The 16,533-nt window shown below is 35.3% G+C and overlaps 2 protein-coding genes across 2 annotated transcripts; both read left to right on the plus strand.

Moving 5' to 3' along the window:
* Positions 1-789: 789 nt before the first annotated feature.
* Positions 790-5,603, plus strand: GCK72_012827 (uncharacterized protein; the record flags this gene model as incomplete). The annotated part of the gene is made up of 4 exons (XM_053729432.1): positions 790-883; positions 3,806-3,958; positions 4,937-5,354; positions 5,513-5,603. The coding sequence occupies 4 exons, from the start codon at positions 790-792 to the stop codon at positions 5,601-5,603; spliced, it is 756 nt and encodes a 251-aa protein (XP_053584204.1).
* A 7,876-nt stretch (positions 5,604-13,479) lies between these two features.
* Positions 13,480-16,519, plus strand: GCK72_012828 (uncharacterized protein; the record flags this gene model as incomplete). The annotated part of the gene is made up of 3 exons (XM_053729433.1): positions 13,480-13,564; positions 15,007-16,131; positions 16,413-16,519. The coding sequence occupies 3 exons, from the start codon at positions 13,480-13,482 to the stop codon at positions 16,517-16,519; spliced, it is 1,317 nt and encodes a 438-aa protein (XP_053584205.1).
* Positions 16,520-16,533: the final 14 nt, after the last annotated feature.

Consider the following 16,533-nt stretch of genomic DNA (forward strand, 5'->3'; position numbering starts at 1 on the left):
CTTTGTGAAAGTGTAAATTATTTCTCAAGAAAAGATGATACTGATTCAATAATATCCCACGGAATACCAGATTACCCAAAACTTTCAAAGGTTATCAATCATGAGTTTGTGAAAGTGAAAATGCTGTTTTAGTTTGATGAATCCAGTCCGAAATTTTCAGCGACATTTCACGGAATCTTGAACTTTGAAATGACAAACTTTCTCACAACATCATATTTTTTGTTTTCAAAGAAAATGTTTTTACGGTTTCACGACTAACTGAAACTGATTAGGCTCCTAGGCCCGCAGTAACAAGATATTACTACGCGGTGACAAGCGCTTCAAAATAAACATGCTTTCTGTTCATCATACAATTTATTTTGAGAATATGAATATGTTTCACTAATTTGTGACACTGGTTGTAAATTTATAGCAGAGCTGATCCGATTGTATTCAAAAAATGACCTCCTACTGTTTTTCTGTTTCTATTGAGTTTCATCGATCATGAATATTCAAGCCCTCACTAGTCGGTAGTCTACCGAAAATTGGTGGGAAGTATTTGGTTTTGTGCGTTTTAGTGCACTGCCAAGACTGATTCCATCTTGAATGAGTTGACAAATCTTCAAATATTTCTACGTTAACCTTTTTTAGTAGCGCCAACAACCACGCGCCCGTAAATCTCAAAATAAATATACTCTTTGAAACATAACTTTTCAGATCCTCTATCTCCCAATCCTCTACATCATATTCAAATCGAAACTCATCAAAATGACATGTTACAAGATAATGGTACTCCTCGCCTTCACAGACATGACAGCCACTGCCTGCAGTTGTTTGATAACCGGTCCACTGCTGATTATCGGCTCCGTGTTTTGTGTCTATCCGACGTTTACTTATGTTGCAGGTGAGTTTCACAAATGAAAGATTGAATAGCAGAAATTTATACAAACTTATTTGAAAATATTTAATTTTAAACGCAGATCACTCCTCTTGCTCATCTCCAAAAAAGTTTCCAAAATACCTCCACCTGTATTCGTAGAAAATGTTCCTCTAGAGTCTTGACTCATTATTTCCATACTTGTCAAGGCCCGGAAAGATCCAAAGACACCCGAACCTCAGAAAATTTTCGAAGACTCGGCCAGGCTTCAAAAAATGAAACAATTTTTTTCAATTTTTTTCAATTTTTCATCCGAAAATGTGAACGTTTTAATGATTTTTCAGAACTTCTCCTAATTCTGAATTATAGTCGAAAATTTGACTTTTTCGCAAAAAAATCAACGTTTTTCAAAATATTCGAAACAATTTGAATTCTGAATTTTTGCGCCAAGTACCCGGACCGGGCCTTGGCATGTATGAAAAAACCTCAATCTGATTTTGTTGAAAATTGTCCTTCCTCTGGAGTCTTGACTCATTTTTACATATTTCCCAAAACTTTCTGTTCCACCGAGTTGTTATTCGAGTCTCCATTTTTTTAGAGCGATACGAAGTAATTTTCACAAATCGCTCGATAATTTTTTATTTGCACTCATAAATTGTGTCTGGTAATTGGGGGCTGTGGTCTATGACTACACTCTCACCTTTTTATTCACCCTATCTGGTCGAATCCATCTTATGTATCTCTTCTATATACCCCTAAAGTACTCACTGTTTCAATGAATTGTAATAGTTTTTGATGAATACCATATTACTTTCTTATACCATATTACTCGACAGATAAGTTAGATAAGTTACGAAACTATCTGTTTCACCGAGTTTTTATTTGAGTCTCCACATTTTTTAGAGTGGTAATAAGGCATCATCAATAATTTTTTATTTGTACTACTCATGAATTGTGTGTGTGGTACAACCAGTTTAATTGGGGTCTTCCTTATTCACCCTATCTGCTCAAATCCATCTTATCTCATCTACACATTGTCATCCTTTTTTCTTTCCCGCTATGTACACAATGTGTTCTTCCCAAATACTGAATTTTCACATTGTTAGACTCTCTCCTTCTACAATGTGATTGACAGTCTCTCCTCAAATAAACCAATTAGCACTCGTAAATCCCTCTGATATTACACATTCACTCTTCCTATTCCTCCTCTTCACCTGTTCATCTAATCCATCAAATCTCTTATGTTTTGTCTCTTTTTCTGTCGGTGTCTATAGATTATTATTGCTGTGAGCCATATGGGAATCAGTAGTTATCCGAATTACTATTGAGTGTAACATCCTTTATCTGAATAATTTCCTGTTTCAGTAACATCGTTTACTTTCAATTTTTCATTTTGTCTAATGGCATTAAGTTTCAGTCTTGAGTTTTGAATTTTTCACTTGTCACTCTGTGCAAGTTATCTCATTTTGAAATACATAACGACCCTGTCCCGGAATTAATACGGCTCAGTCGTAACTAATCCAGGTAGTTGTAAAATAATTAAAAACATAGAATCAGTTCAAAGTAATTTCACGCGTAGGATTATGTTTAGAACCTGTGGTAAAAGAATACTGAGAACTGACCCAAAGTACGTCCAGGCAAACCAACGTTTAGTGAATTATCAACTCCAATCTTTATCTTCCCGACGAGCCGGATTTGATAAATTCTTCTTCGGTAAATTAATAATAGGAAAAATAGATACTGACTATACCAATTATTTTCAACTTTCATCTCACAATACCAGACGAGGCTCTACCATTGGAAAACTCCAAGATCTAAAATTCGTGAGCATTTTTTCACTCACCGCTTCCTCAGTAAAATAGTTAGCCCTACAGCTCTATAACACATTAAGCTTTCAAGTATTGCGGTACAAGTGACATGAATAAGTAATCGCCCATCCAATAACATTAACAATTCATTTACCTTCCACGTGTTCACTATTCGCCCTCTATTTATTTCAAGTTCCCCCCCCCCTCCCCCTATTGACCTTGCCACGTACTCTCACGTACGTATGTTAAATAAATAAATAAATAAATTACATGTCTTAAACAGGATTTCAATTTCAACCTTTTGAAAATTTACACATGTCCTTCTTGAATGTTTGTTCTCAACAATTTTGGTTTTCCAAGTTGAACTAATCCATACTGTTCAAAAATCCGAATTCATGTTTCATTAAACCTTCATCTTAATGAGAATTTATCTGAATTCGGTGTACCTTTTCTAACTTAAAACAACCATATCATCGCTTTCTTTCACTGCAACTTATATAACATTGTTGTTTTGTACTCTCAAATTTGAGAATTCCCTCTTATGGTTGATGCGAGATTTCATATTGCTAACCATGATAAACTTCTGATCTGAAATATACATTCTTGCGTTAACATGGGCGTTTTGAACTTCTAAAAAAAGATACTACAGCCGTAGTTTTTTCCAGTTTTTCCGTATCTGAAAGCTTTCCAACTTCCTATTTCCTGCTTCAGTTAATACATTAAATGCTTATTTGACTTTCCCGTTTTTATTGTCTACTCTTTTCCTCATACTCCTTTACTCCTAAAGTATACGTCCTCATATTACCCAAATAAATATTCCCATGACCCCTTCTATTCCTCCTGCCCATCTGTTCACACTCGCCTCCTCTCATTTGCATCGTGAGTGTAGTTTTGCTCGAATCGATGTCACTGTAGCCATTGTATATGTCGATGCTGTTTGATTCCTATAACTTTTCTGTGATGGTTTTCTGATCGCCATCGCTTGTATGTACCTCACTCCTGTGTCAACTCCCTTGTGTCATTTTCAACATTATCCTCGGTTTTTTGAAAGTTTTTTCTACAATTACTGTTGCATACTTCTCTTTTCTCCTCTTGCAATTATATCTGTATTCTTCCAGTGAATTTCAAAGATTTATTGCAGCTCAAATGAATCAACATCCGAATCAACACCTTCAAAGTGGAAATGGTCGAAGACGTCAAGAGAAGGAGGAAGTAGAAGAAGAACCAATTGATGAGGAAGAGCGCAGAGAACTGTATGCTGCGTTGATACGAGAAGAGCCGATGAGAAGAATTGGTTAGTTGATTTTTAAAATTTAGTTTTAGAGACTTAAAGTAAAATGGACTTATTGATGACTTTTGTTTATTTCAAGTTTTATGAAACTTTTGAAACTGGCTCTTGTTAAGTTTTAGGATAGAGTTTCTAAGGTTTTTATTGATCAAAATCGACTTTGTGTATCATTAATATTGCTTCCTTGAAATTGTTTGAAAAGCCTACGAAACAGGTAAAATTTTAAAACGTAGTAAAAGCAGAACCTTGGAGAGAACATCCTTGACAGGTTAAAAATATCAGTAATTGACAAAAGTGACACAGGCTAAAGAAACTTTGTTTCTAGTTTTTTCAATTCGATTGTTTTCAAAAAAAAAATAGAAAGCGCTACCCATCGTCTCATTGATTGCTGTTGTTTTGAGCCAATTAATACAAATTTTGTGAAACTAGTGAAATTTTTAACCGTAATATGAACGGAATCTTGGAGAGAATCGCTTGGTTAGTTGATTTTTTAAATTGAATACTAGAAATTTTAAATAGAAAGTTATCAAAGCTGGACTTGATTGATAACTATTGTTTATCTCAAGTTTTAGGGAATGTTTGAAACGGATTCTCGTTAAGATTTTGGTTAGAATTGCTGAAGGTTTATTGATTCCTAACTTTGATTAACAATTAATTGATAGCTGCTAAAATTTCAAAACGCAGTAAAAACGAAACTTTAGAGGGAGCCTTGTAGGTGTGACACAAAACACAGAGGATTCTTCCTTGTTACACTAGATTTTTTGTTCAAAACCGGTCATAAACTTTTCATATTCAAAAAAGTGACTTAAATGCTCTTGTTTAAAGAATTTTGATTCTAGTATTGTAGTAGGTGATTCAAAAAAACAGAACTGACTTTATTTGGCTATTTCAAAATTTATGTAAATATTGAAACCTTTGAAGTTTTTGACTGTTAAAAAAGGAAAAGTTTTTTATTGCCATTACCCATATCCATCTTATTTCCAGAACCATCCAATGGAAAGTGGCAGTTGTCAATCACCGAAACCAGCTGTGACCCTTCATTCCTCTGGGACAGACCACAACCAAAAGGAAAAGTGTCTCAAGCAACACGTCGTTTCGTCACGAAGGACTACGTGAATCCAAATCTCCGGAACAATTGCATATTCTGCAACGGGAAACACAAACCAGATGAGTGCCCGCATGTGGTTTCAGTCGAGGATCGGAGGGACATCCTTGCTTTAAACGAGAGATGTATCAGATGTCTCCGACGTCATCGTGATGAGCCGTGTCCGAAGAAGAATCGAATCAAGGACAATGTCACTACTGCTTCGATGAAGATCCGGAAGAGCCGAAGCATAATTCATCCGTCTGCCGAACTGCATTTATACCGGAACATATGCTGGAATCAAATCAGTAGTTTACTGTATTTTCATTTGTATCTTTTTCAAGGTTTCTGTGTAATCGTGTATAATTTTTCTCAATCAACTGTATTTGTTTTCCATGACCATACTGCTTCATAATAAACTTAATTGTGTTACAACATGTTCTCGGAGATTTTTTAGAATTTCTCATTCGTTTCAGGATAGAACTAGCCATCGTTATTTCTTGGATGTTTTCTGAAAGAACCCGTGGCAATGTTCATAAGTTTGGATGGAGCCTGATGCTCCAATAACCTCATTTAAATTTCAGATTTTTTTTTCGGTTTCAAAAAAAGATTAACAGAACATGATGGTTTCTCAATGAATGTATATGCTTTCAGCTTCAGTAATAATCAAACTACAAGTTATTGCTATTAGTTCTGCACCTTTTTCCAGGTTTCCCGATTTCATAAAATTTCATTTAATTGACGGAAAATGAAGCATTCGTCTATTTTTCGCAAAGGAAACATATACAACTGTCTTGTTTTTCTTTCAAAATTTGTCACAGATTCACGCATCTTGCAAAGCTCCTTTGAAATGTTCCATTATTATTATTCAATCAGTCGAAATTTCAATTTCAGTTTCAGTCAGCACCACTACTGACCTGCCACGTGCTGGGTCAAATAGTTAGTGAATTGCATTTTATTATAAGTTTATTATAAAAATAGAATAAACTTCGCAAAATGTGATGTTTGATGAAAGTAAAGAAAAACACTGGTAATATTTTCTTCAAATTTTCATTGTCACAAATGAAAGACTCTTCGTCGAATGTGGAATTGATGAACTACATATGTATATATTTTCAGTTTGATAGACCAAAGATCCTCAGAAAACTGAATGAAGTAACAATAATTCTCGATTAATATGAAATATAGAGAAAGTTCTGTTCGGAAAGATGCCAAATTGTGTCGCAAAATAGTTTTCCGAAGTGAACTGAACTTTAAAACTGAAACATTTTTTCGATTATCGTTCAATTTCAATCTGTTCGGTGTCAAGACCTTGACAAAAAGATTAATCAACGAACTTTGTTACTGTTACGAGTGAAAACTTTGCTACGAGTGAAACTTTCTTGATCAAAATCCGAAAATATTACTGAAAACGTTTTGCGAGAGCACTTTGGAGCCCCTTCTTGATAAATGGACATGAGTACTACGATGCGAGGCGTAAGGTCCGCAACGAAAAGATTTGAATGTTTTTCCGAGTCACGTTGCGTGCACGACGTGGTTTATATAACCTATTCTCCGTAAGACTCGAGCATCACTCCTGTATGTAGGGGCGTAGAACCCACAGGAAAGATAGCGTTTACACAGTTTGTGTGCATGCACTATGGGTCTTCGGTAACCCATATGCAAAATTTTGGTACCCACCTACCGGTCCCTGGGTTACTGTAGGTGCTCAAATGTGCAAAACTTAAATTTTTTCTTTTGAGTCGAAGAAGCCCAATTTTTTTAGTGTAGTTTATAAACGTTTATTATAATTTTTCCACAAAGTTTCAAAAAATTTCAAAAAAATTTTGTCGAGTTATTCGCAAAAAACTCATTTTTTGGAGCATTTTTTCTGTATTTTTAAAGTTTTCGGTTCTTAAAACAAAAAACACCCTCGGCAAACTTTATTTAAAATAAAAGTCTTTTGATGAGTTTACAAATAAATGTTATTTGAATAATTTTTAAGTCTGTGCGTAGGTCGAAAAGTGCCCATGTAAAATACTGAAATTTTCAAAATTGATGATAAGTCAATTTTCTTTATAAAAATGATTAGAACATCGTTTTTTGAACATTTTTTGTATTACACTTTCCTTACCAACTTTACTGTATCGTGCTAAAATTTTGAGTTTTTTCCAAAAAATCACTTTTTTCAACATGTTTTCAAAAATAGTTTTTTCGCAATTTTGCAACCTTGCGTTTAGTTTCAAAAGTCTCCAAAATAAGAAATATGTTTTATATTTACAGATGTATGTGCACATCACCCGAGGCAAGACGTTTTTCAAAAATGATCACTTTCTGATTTCACGAGTAATGTCAATTTTCGCGTTATGACTCGTATCTTTCCAGGTTTCAGTTTTGGTAAATCAGTTTTTTTTAATCAGTTTTTTGTAGCCTACGTCTTCACCTTCTTAGATCATTTTTAATTCAAAGAAATCCTTCGTAGTAAACAAAGTTGCAATGTCTCAAAGTGACTCAATCAAAAAAAATCGACCAACAAATAAAAAGTGTGTTCAACTTCATGGAAACGGAGTTGTTACACGTAAAATATATAGTTTCTTTTTAGTTTCAGTAAGGTCTATCTTCTATCAAAATATCGTTGACAATCTCGCAAAAACTCATTTTTTGGAGCATTTTTTCTGTATTTTTAAAGTTTTCGGTTCTTAAAACAAAAAACACCCTCGGCAAACTTTATTTAAAATAAAAGTCTTTTGATGAGTTTACAAATAAATTTTATTTGAATAATTTTTAAGTCTGTGCGAAGGTCGAAAAGTGCCCATGTAAAGTACTGAAAATTTCAAAATTGGAGATAAGTCGATTTTCTTTATAAAAATGATTAGAACATCGTTTTTTAAACATTTTTTGTATTACACTTTCCTTACCAACTTTACTGTATCGTGCTAAAATTTTGAGTTTTTACCAAAAAAATTTTTTTTCAAATTTAAAAAAATGTTTAGCTTCAATGATGATGTTAATTTTTCTTTAGCAAAAACGTTGGAAATTGCTGCGTAATTGCACATATTCTAGCCTCTGTGTGATCACGAACAATCATAACAGCAATTTTTGGTGTTGACTTCAACTAGAACATTTGAAAATTCTCGAATGCTTCTATTATGCTTTAAATGTCTTACTTTCTCAGGTTATTTAAACACATCAGTGCGAGGCGTGAGGTCACGGAAACGCGCTCCGTCTCACAACGATTGGCACGGTGCCTTTCAAATTTACGTTAATTTGTCAAATTTTTCAATATAACGTGTTCTCTGTAAGACTCGAGCAACATGTGCCATAGGAACAGATTTATTTATCAGCACGTACCATTGGGCTTCGGTAACCCATATGCAAAATTTTGGTACCCACCTACCGGTCCCTGGGTTACTGTAGGTGCTCAAATGTGCAAAACTTAAATTTTTTCTTTTGAGTCGAAGAAGCCCTATTTTTTTAGTGTAGTTTATAGACGTTTATTATAGTTTTTCCACAAAGTTTCAAAAAATTTCAAAAAAATTTTGTCGAGTTATTCGCAAAAAACTCATTTTTTGGAGCATTTTTTCTGTATTTTTAAAGTTTTCGGTTCTTAAAACAAAAAACACCCTCGGCAAACTTTATTTAAAATAAAAGTCTTTTGATGAGTTTACAAATAAATGTTATTTGAATAATTTTTAAGTCTGTGCGTAGGTCGAAAAGTGCCCATGTAAAATACTGAAATTTTCAAAATTGATGATAAGTCAATTTTCTTTATAAAAATGATTAGAACATCGTTTTTTAAACATTTTTTGTATTACACTTTCCTTACCAACTTTACTGTATCGTGCTAAAATTTTGAGTTTTTACCAAAAAATCACTTTTTTCAACATGTTTTCAAAAATAGTTTTTTCGCAATTTTGCAACCTTGCGTTTAGTTTCAAAAGTCTCCAAAATAAGAAATATGTTTTATATTTACAGATGTATGTGCACATCACTCGGCAAGACGTTTTTCAAAAATGATCACTTTCTGATTTCACGAGTAATGTCAATTTTCGCGTTATGACTCGTATCTTTCCAGGTTTCAGTTTTGGTAAATTGGTGTAATCAGTTTTTTGTAGCCTACGTCTTCACCTTCTTAGATCATTTTTAATTTAAAGAAATCCTTCGTAGTAAACAAAGTTGCAATGTCTCAAAGTGACTCAATCAAAAAAATCGACCAACAAATAAAAAGTGTGTTCAACTTCCTGGAAACGGAGTTGTTACACGTAAAATATATAGTTTCTTTTTAGTTTCAGTAAGGTCTATCTTCTATCAAAATATCGTTGACAATCTCGCGTTTCACTCTGGGCCAATACATTGTCAAAGAAAAAGAGGTTCCTCTTCTTAAGAAAAAAGGAAAAACTATTCCCAGCTCACATATTAGTATCAGAGTAAACAAAAACACATAATCGCAGCAATTTCCAACGTTTTTGCTAAAGAAAAATTAACATCATCATTGAAGCTAAACATTTTTTTAAATTTGAAAAAAAAATTTTTTGGTAAAAACTCAAAATTTTAGCACGATACAGTAAAGTTGGTAAGGAAAGTGTAATACAAAAAATGTTCAAAAAACGATGTTCTAATCATTTTTATAAAGAAAATTGACTTATCATCAATTTTGAAAATTTCAGTATTTTACATGGGCACTTTTCGACCTACGCACAGACTTAAAAATTATTCAAATAACATTTATTTGTAAACTCATCAAAAGACTTTTATTTTAAATAAAGTTTGCCGAGGGTGTTTTTTGTTTTAAGAACCGAAAACTTTAAAAATACAGAAAAAATGCTCCAAAAAATGAGTTTTTTGCGAATAACTCGACAAAATTTTTTTGAAATTTTTTGAAACTTTGTGGAAAAACTATAATAAACGTCTATAAACTACACTAAAAAAATAGGGCTTCTTCGACTCAAAAGAAAAAATTTAAGTTTTGCACATTTGAGCACCTACAGTAACCCAGGGACCGGTAGGTGGGTACCAAAATTTTGCATATGGGTTACCGAAGCCCAATGGTACGTGCTGATAAATAAATCTGTTCCTATGGCACATGTTGCTCGAGTCTTACAGAGAACACGTTATATTGAAAAATTTGACAAATTAACGTAAATTTGAAAGGCACCGTGCCAATCGTTGTGAGACGGAGCGCGTTTCCGTGACCTCACGCCTCGCACTGATGTGTTTGAATAACCTGAGAAAGTAAGACATTTAAAGCATAATAGAAGCATTCGAGAATTTTCAAATGTTCTAGTTGAAGTCAACACCAAAAATTGCTGTTATGATTGTTCGTGATCACACAGAGGCTAGAATATGTGCAATTACGCAGCTGAATTCTAAAGTCATTGTTAATCTAGAGGATGCTTTACTGTCCAAAGCAAGAAGCAAGAAGTTACGGTTTCTAACACTCGTGAAAAAAATAATGAACTCGATGCAATATTCCTTCGAGGTCCCAATCATCGTAGTCGTATCACTATATACACAAGTCCTGGAACAGAAAAATGAATTATTTATAGATTAAGACACATTTTTTCAGTTTCCAACCATAGAAATCAATGAAAAAACATTACTGTGAGATTCAAATCATTCAATTCAAACATTTCAGAGACTTTCGAGATTTAATTTGAAACAGTTTCAGTGTGTTGTTATTTCTGTTTCTAATCTCGTGCCCCAATTTGTCATAAATTAGGCCCGTCTTCGGCAAAAAATATGTTTGATGGCACCAAAGTTAGTACATATTTTGGGATGTTTTTTTCTGGATACACATCGTCACAGATCAGAGATTCTCGCATGAATTCGCAATTGATTCCAAAGGTCTGCGGTGGCATACAACATAAGGAAATATAAGGAAATGTTGGTTTTTTTCGCAAAAAAAATCAACGTTTTTCAAAATATTCGAAACAATTTGAATTCTGAATTTTCGCGCCAAGTACCCGGACCGGGCCTTGGCATGTATGAAAAAACCCCAATCTGCTTTTGTTGAAAATTGTCCTTCCTCTGGAGTCTTGACTCATTTTTACATTCTTCCCAAAACTTTCTGTTCCACGGAGTTGTTATTTGCATACTTGTCACGGGCCGGGCCGGGCCCGCTAAAAAAATTTTCCGGCCCGGCCCGGCCCGTTCGGCCCGTCAAAATATTGAAAAAAAAAATTTTCGTCGTTTTCCCATTGTTTTTTCGTTTACTACTTTATGGCAAACATATTATTGATTAGAAATTATAAAAAGACAACAAGTGCAAACGGAGATTGTCAGAATAAGTTATTTTGTCACTATAAACTTTGAGCCTCTCAAAGTCTCTGTGATGATCAGCCGATGATCAGAATCAGGATCAAGAACTGCTGGAGGCTTCTGAAAGTAGTCTAATCGAATCCCCCGACCTTGATTTAGTATAGACCGAAGAAAAAATTTAATTTCCAAGACTTTCAATTCTATTTTTCAAAAATAATTTTTTGGTTCCGGGCCCTGCGGGCCGGCCCGGGCCCTGAAATTTTCAGCGGGCCCGGCCCGGCCCGTGATTTGACAAGTATGGTTATTTGAGTCTCCATTTTTTTAGAGCGATGCGAAGTTGTCAAATCCATCTTATGTATCTCTTCTATATACCCCTAAAGTACTCACTGTTTCAATGAATTGTCATAGTTTTTGATGAATACCATATTACTTTCTTATACCATATTACTCGACAGATAAGTTAGATAAGTTACGAAACTATCTGTTTCACCGAGTTTTTATTTGAGTCTCCACATTTTTTAGAGTGGTAATAAGGCATCATCAATAATTTTTTATTTGTACTACTCATGAATTGTGTGTGTGGTACAACCAGTTTAATTGGGGTCTTCTTTATTCACCCTATCTGCTCCAATTCATCTTATCTCATCTACACATTGTCATCCTTTTTTCTTTCCCGCTATGTACACAATGTGTTCTTCCCAAATACTGCATTTTCACATTGTTAGACTCTCTCATTTTTCAATATGATTGACAGTCTCTCCTCAAATAAACCAATTAGCACTCGTTAATCCATCTAATATTACACATTCACTCTTCCTATTCCTCCTCTTCACCGGTTGTAATCCATATTGCCTTATATGTATTTTTTTCCTTTTTTCTCTTATTTTCCGTCATACGCATTTATAACTGTTCGGTTTCTATAGATTATTATTCCAAGCCGGAGCAAGTTATCTCATTTTTAAATACTTCACGACCCTGTCCCAGAATCATATATCTTAAACAGTCGATTTCAATTTCAACTTTTTGAAAATTTGCACAATTCCTTCTTGAATGTTTGTTCTCAACTACGTATTAATTGAAATTTTGGAAACTTGGGAACAGTGACGGGTAATATTTCTGTATATCTAATTCAATAATTAAGTTTCATTTGTTTTTAAACATCAATATATTTCTACATAGGTGAAGATTATTTCCATGAATCTCAATCGATTGAACTTTTGCTGAAGTTTCTTCAAAATGTACAATCTATCTATAAAAATAATCTCTCCTCAGGGAATTTTAAGCGAGGGTTTGGCGCCTTGCCGGCATTTTGCCTCTATTTTCGGCGAATTGCCCTCACTTTGGGCAGGTTGCCCACTGGGCGAGGGTTGGGCAAGAGTTGGGCAAGGGTGGGGTGGAAGAAGTGGGGGTATGCGTGAGGATGGAGTAGGGCAAGTTGCCCATTTGTAGGGCAATTCGCCCTCTTTATAAACATGCGCTCTACTGCACTCTAAAAATCATCAAATTTTTTGCTGCGTCATTTATTATTTTAATTTATTCGTTTAAATACACTATTCTATCAAATGCATGTTTTTAAAATCCCAGAAAAGATGCTATTCGTAAGTAAAGGAGATATTCTTAAGTGAAAAAAACTTATTAATTCAGAAGAAAATAATTTGGGACTTCAGAACACTTGTTCGATGGAAATAAAAACCGTCTATCTACGGAACTTCTAACCGCCAGCTATTGATCTGACTGCCAGCACTTCGACTTTCTGATGCCACATGGAGTTGACTCATTCAAGTAAGTTATCTTATAGTGGACACGACAGCTCATGATTCGACGTCTCCCTTCGCTAAACCGTCTCTTAATGCAAGTGTTATGATGAAAAGCGAAATCTTTTCGAAGACGAGGATCACTGCTGCTACTAACGAATTCTACTATTATAAATATCATTTCAGGTCCCTCGCCGAAGACTTCTCGTTTATATGAAACGTCGAAACACCTCCTGCCAACCGTTCTCTCCAATACTCATATATAACTTGTTTCCTTCTAACCCTTTCTTCGTTCACCAACTCTTCTCACATTCATATTTTTGATTTTGATTTTGTAATTTTGAACAAATTAATAAATGCTGATTAAATCCATAAATTTTCTTCTGTTTTTCACTAAATGAATATATTGCGACGAGGGGAGCAAGCGAAGCGCACGCTAGAAACAACATAAAATGGGCAATTCGCCCTCGATTTGGGCGGCCTTGCCGCCATCGTGGCGGCAAGCCTGCCCAATTGGTGGGCAAATCGCCCAAAACGGTGGGCGAATTGCCCAAAATTCCCTGAGTCGTCTCTCTTCTATTCTCATTGTCTCTCCGATGGAACATATTGAAGTACTGCAACGAATAAGAAAACTCGGCTGGCTTTTTGTTGTATTGTGATTGCTTTGATGTGATTATTGAAAAATATAGGCGTAGACGAATCATTTTATGAAAATGTTGAAAAAATTTTTTGTATTCCTTCGAAAAAAACTCAGAGCCTATAACATTTTAACAAACTTTTAAAAAATGGTGCTCACCGTTTCAATGAATTTTCACAGTTTTTGATGTTTTTATACCAAACTGATTAAATTCTACTACTTGCAAAACTTTTGAAAGCCCAGCCCGGTCCGAAGTCCCAGATTCAAAAAATGAACAAATTTTTTTGAAATTTTTTGAAATTTTCTTCGTAAATATGAACATTTTTTGTGATTTTTCAGAATTTCTTCTTATTCTGAATGATAAAATTTGACTTTTTTCGCAAAACTTTTTTCGGACCTTGACCTATACATATGAGATTTTTTTTTTCGAAAATTATCTGTTACACTGACTTCTTATTGGAGGCTTCAAATTTCTTAGAGTGATTCACACATTTTCACAAATCGCTCAATAATTGTTTATTTGTACTCATGAATTGGGTGTGCCAGTTTAATTGACGTCCTTCTTATTCACCCTATCTGCTCAAATCCATCTTATCTCATCTACACATTGTCATCCTTTTTTCTTTCCGCTATGTACACAATGTGTTCTTCCCAAATACTGCATTTTCACATTGTTAGACTCTCTCATTTTTCAATGTGATTGACAGTCTCTCCTCAAATAAACCAATTAGCACTCGTAAATCCATCTAATATTACACATTCACTCATCCAATTCCTCCTCTTCCCCTGTTGTAATCCATATTGTCTTATATGCATTCTTTTTCCTTTTTTTTCTCTTATTTTCCGTCATACGCATTTATAACTGTTCGGTTTCTATAGATTATTATTAGTGCACTTGCCATGTTCTGATGCCTATCTTTTAAAATCCAGTCAGAGCACGTTATCTCATTTTGAAATACATCACGATCCATGTCTTGAACAGTAGAATTCAACTTCAACTTTTTGAATCTTCTTTTAACGAGTTTTTCTTCAAAAAATTTACGCATGACCTTCTGGAATGTTTGTTCCCAACTATTTTGATTTTCCGAGTTAAACTTGTTCATACTATTTGAAAATGTGAATTCCTGTTTCATTCAACCTTTATCTAATAATCCACTTTAGTTCTGCATTCATTTCAAGTGGAACTCAGAAACCTTTTTCTCTCCTCACTCTCTCCAGAACCGTCTAATTAAGAAATTCTCTCGTGTGGTTCATACGAGATTTATAATTGCTCATCATGCAAACCTCTGGATATATATTTTTGCGTTAACATGGTCATTTTGAAAAAAATAATTTTTTTCAGATAGAAACGGTGACATGTACAACGGCTTCGGGTACAGAGACTCTCCACCGAGGTACTTCGAGGGATTTCAAAGCCGAAATGTGAGGAACGACGCCAGGATGTCAAACCGTTTCAACAACCATCACTCGCCACCAAGAAAGCAAGATAGGTTCAGAACTCCAGATCACTATCGCAGCAACTCCCCATCAGGAGGATTTGGAGGTTCGGATTATAATGACCAAAGACGATTTGAGAATAGAAACCAAGGACACTATTCTCCAAATCCACCAAACTGGCAATACGATGAGAGAGGCCGATCAAATAGTCCTCGTGGACAACAGACTTTGAACTTTCGTCAGAGCAGTTGGTCGCCGATTCCAGGAGAGAGAAGGTGCCGTTCACCCAGTGCACAAAACGGTTATAGCGTGAGGAATCGATCTCCAAGCCCTTATGGACAAGTATACTCTAACTACCATCAAGACAACTGGCAACCTAGACCAGAACAATTCCGTAACCGTTCACCAAATCAAGGCCCTCGTGATGACTGGTCACCGATTCCGGGAGAACGTCGGTGTCGTTCACCAAGTCGGCAATATGAAGATCACTCTCAAGGAAACTCCAGGAATAGTTGGTCACCTCAGCAAAACTGGAACAACCAGCAGAGAAACAGATCTCTTAGCCCAGAAGGCCCTTCCACTAGCCGTCAATATGATGATAGAAATCGTGCCCCGAGCTATCAGTATGCTAACAGCTCTTATAGCCGCGAAGTGCAAGAGACGCCAAACTACCATCAGAATAGGTGGTCACCAAGTCCAACACCTCACCAGAAAAATCAAAACAGGAATAGATTTGGAATTCTACAAGAGCCTGGCTTGTCAAATAATCGCGACAATAGTTGGTCGAATGATCGAACTCGCAATGTGGAACCAAGCCTACCAGTTTCCGGTTTTCAACAACCTGTGCCTCCACTGCAATACGAGAGACGGACAGAGTCCCCTAGTTCGACAGAACGTGAACAAGAGAAACCAGAAGATGTGAAAAAGGAACCAGAGGAGGAGGAGGAAGAGGAAGAAGAACCAATTGATGAGGAAGAGCGCAATGAACTGTTCGCTGCGTTGATACGAGAAGAGCCGAAGCGCAGAATTGGTTAGTTGATTTTTTAAATTTAATTTTAGAGACTCCAAATCAAAATAGTTCGTGAATGGACTTATTTGTTTATTTCAAGTTCTATGAAACTTTTGAAACGGGTTCTTGTTAAGTTTTAGGTTACAGTTCTTGAGGATCTGTTTATTCTTAGCGCCTCTTAATACCAAGCGTCTTATGCCTTGACAGTTCTTAAAAAGTCTTTTTCAATGTAAATCTTGAAACATTTGAAGTCTTTTATTGCAATGGCCAATTCCGGAATGCATCATTATCCCAATTTCCAGAACGATCCGACGGAAAATGGAAGTTGTCGATCACCGAGACCTGCTGCGACCCCGCATTTCTCTGGGACAAATCTGCCGAACTCCATTTGTACCAGAACATTTGCTGAAATCTGAGTAGTAT

The sequence above is a fragment of the Caenorhabditis remanei genome, chromosome IV (genome assembly GCF_010183535.1).
Source record: "Caenorhabditis remanei strain PX506 chromosome IV, whole genome shotgun sequence".
Classification (NCBI taxonomy): Eukaryota; Metazoa; Nematoda; class Chromadorea; order Rhabditida; family Rhabditidae; genus Caenorhabditis; species Caenorhabditis remanei.